The following is a 3,548-nucleotide window of genomic DNA, read 5'->3' as shown; positions in this document are numbered from 1 at the left end:
CATCAATCCAAACTGCTGGGCCACGGCATGATATTCCCTCCCTCTGTGATATCAACTTAATCGTGGGCACTGATCATATCCACGTAAGCTATCTTTACACGTGCACCATGAATGACCATTCCAATCTCTTCACGCGAATACCCTCATCACTTCTCATACAACCATGGTTTGACAACTTCCAAACCATGCATGTGCTGACCACACGCTCCCAATCTCCTCCCCACTCTATATATAAATGCACATTTCCCCCTCCTGAAAAATCATAGACTTTCAAGTTCTTCAATCAGACCAACTTCCATCCATCCATCTATAAAACAATCAATGGCCGACACAGCAAAAAACTCCGGCGAGTCCCGGCGCCATCAGAGCAGGCTACAACGGCGGGCCCCTGCATCCATACAAGTCGATCCAGCGTCGAATTATGCATCGGGATGGAAAATCGCGATCCCTCTCCTATCACCGGTCACCGTACCTGAGGATCAGACCGTTGGTGTATCCAGAGAAGAATCACAGCAAGATCGTCAATCATCCACCGTTGAAAAACCAAAAATTCGATCTTGGCAACATCCAGCCGCTCCATTTTACTATGGCCCAGCTCCGATCGTACCTGCTTTCGTCCGACAATGTACATAGGATGAAATTTTGGTATTTATACGTGCAACCCATTTTTTCTATGGGTAGTTTTGCACGTTTGTATCAAGAAAGGAAGGAAAGGAAGAATTCTCTCTCTTTTCTCTTTCTAATTTACGTGAAGTATATACGATTGTATATAGAGTATGTGGAATATAATCGATTTTTGTCTGTTAGATACTTGTACATGCACCATACAGATGGTTTTATAATTTTAGGAGGTTAATCACTTACATACATATAGAGAAGCGATTGTATATATTATTCCAAGCATGGTTTAAAAAACAAGAATTGGGTAGGATTCAACTGTGTCCAAGTGAGTCGAGTCGCTCTACCTAGTTTTTAGAATTATTATTATTATTTTTTTAAATATTTTATATTTTAGGGCATGTTCACCAATTATCATGAAAATTTATGATATTTTGTACTAATTTAATTTGTAAATATTATAGTCTTGGTGGTTTTTCCTCCTCCAATATATATATATATATATATATATTATTTTGTTTTGGGTTGGATTCTCAAGTGAGTCATGGTCCAATTTAGTTTTTGCATGTGGATGACCTCAGTTTATTGATACGGTTTCCATTGTTGTAAAACTCAATGACTTGGCTCAAAACTCGATCGAATCAACGGTACATGTATCTAAGGAACTTGGTCATAAGCTTAACTCAGTTCATGCAACGTGTTAGCCTGAAAACTCAGGCAAGTGGACGCGAATGGAATTCGAGACACCGTCTTTGGAAGCGCAACCTTGTTCTTTAGTGGTAACATTTTTATTTTCAAAACAGCACAAAATTTAAGATTGGGGTTTTTTGGCAGCTTGAATTAGAGCAAGTTGGTGTGAATTTATGGTAATCAGGATGCTTGAGAGGTATTTGATACATTAAAAAGTTTTTTTTTAAAATTATTATTATTAAAAAATTACGGTAAAATCATGGAATTTCATATCACATCTATTTCAATTACCATTGATTTACAGGTCACAATTATTATTTTTTTACCCTTTCAGCTGTCTAATACCCGCTGCCAAACACAAATTGATTAGTCCAAATACTTAGATTGCCGGATTTCAATTGCAGGCTGTCAAATGCAAGAGGTGATTCCAATTTACATGGATTTCAGTTCAAATACCAGCACCCAAACGACCTCGAAAAGAAAAGTAAACATACGTGTGAAAACCCTGCTCATCTTCATTCGTACGCACGTGCCAACACGAAACACCTGTTTGTGATCAGAAATTTCCATTGCGTAGATCTTCCAGCCTTAAAAACAGGCCATTTCACACATCAAGAACTTAGTTCTTCTAGCCTAAAAAACAGGCCATCTCACACATCAAGTGGCCTTTTAATACAAAACAAATGGATGGTCAGAGCAAAATGTCTAAACGGATCTAATTTCTAAGGTAGAAGATCAGGCAGATGGAAATATCATATCATGATTCATGAACAAGGTTCGTCTGCTTGAGTGCGTATGTGCAGATCCACACGCGCGTGGAATTAGCAAACCTTATAAAAGGGAGTATCCCCGCAGCAACGATTTATCGGCAACTACTCGGTCAATACATCGGGTAGTTCGGGTTGTTGACAGCTGCCCGTCTATTCCAGTCGCTCAAAGATGCCTTTCGTATTAGACGGCACGTTTGTCATGGAAAGGGATTGGCTACTCCCCTGCCACTAGCCAATGGCTAGTGATCGGTTCTCTGTGGGCCCCACCATTATATGTTTTTCATTCATGCCATCCACTCATTCTTTCGGATCATTTTATGGTATGATTCAAAAAATGAGGTTGAACGCCCACTATTAAAAACTCCCCGGGATCACAAAAGTTTTGGATCAAGACCGTATATATTTTTTCCCTTCATCGAAGTCTGTATGACCTAATCAAAAGGTTAGATGTCAAATAAACATTACAGTGGCCCCTGGGATGTTTTTAATGGTGGAAATTCAATCACTACTGTTTTTCCATGGTGTGGTCCAGCTGAGATTTATATCTACCGAAATTTTTTGTCATAAATATCTAAAATTATCTTTCAAAATAGATGGACAGCGTGGATACAACACATACAACAGGTGGGATCCATATAGCACTGAGCACTAGCCACAAATCTCTGTGCTGGAAACTTAGGTGAGGCCCACCGTGATGTTGTTGAGAAATCCACACTGTTCATCCGTTTTTGAGCTCATTTTAGGGTATGGGGACAAAAATAAACCGGATCCGAGACTTAATTGCCCGAAAACTTGAGGATTGAACGCTTGTGGGCCACATAAGTTTTTAATCAGGCTAATATATATTTTTTTCTGTTCATCCCAGTAAGAATGACGTTATGAACTGTGTGGATGGCATGTAAACATAATTGTTGATCCCAGGGAGGTTTCAACGGTACGAATTTGCCTACCTACATTTTCCTTTAGTGTGGCCCACTTGAGTCTTTGATCCTTTTCGTTTTGTTATAGGTCCAAAAATGAGCTTACAAAACGGATGGACGGGTAGATTTCTCACAAACATCACTGTAGGCCCGCCTAGGTTTCCATCGCAGGAACTTCGTGTGAAAGGTTTCCCGTCCCGTTTGTCATTTTTAGTTGCGAGAAAGACATTGGGCGTGGGTTCGGTGAATTCCCGGATCCACAAGGTGGGTGGGATCCCTAACCGTGGGGCCACCTAAATTTATTTTCCTTATATCCAAGCCGTCCATCCATTTTAAAAAATAATTTTATCGCATGATACCAAAAATGAAGATTACCCAAATCTCAGGTGGACCTTAATACTGTAAACAGTGGTAATTGACAATTAAAAACTTCTAGTGGGCCACAGTAGTTTTGGATCAAGCTGATATTTGTGTGGTCTGTTCATCCAGTTATTATTATTATTATTATTATTTTTTAAACCTTATCAACAGTTCGGATGTAAAATAAAAA

General features: G+C 39.3%; 1 protein-coding gene across 1 annotated transcript; it reads left to right on the top strand.

Moving 5' to 3' along the window:
• Positions 1-249: 249 nt before the first annotated feature.
• Positions 250-806, top strand: LOC131221329 (uncharacterized protein At4g14450, chloroplastic-like). The gene has a single exon (XM_058216546.1). It carries the CDS (start codon positions 322-324, stop codon positions 631-633), a length of 312 nt encoding a protein of 103 aa, XP_058072529.1. The 5' UTR covers positions 250-321; the 3' UTR covers positions 634-806.
• The last annotated feature ends 2,742 nt before the right edge of the window (positions 807-3,548 follow it).

This window comes from Magnolia sinica, chromosome 12 (genome assembly GCF_029962835.1).
Source record: "Magnolia sinica isolate HGM2019 chromosome 12, MsV1, whole genome shotgun sequence".
Taxonomy (NCBI): Eukaryota; Viridiplantae; Streptophyta; class Magnoliopsida; order Magnoliales; family Magnoliaceae; genus Magnolia; species Magnolia sinica.
This window is presented reverse-complemented; position numbering and strand designations above follow the sequence as displayed.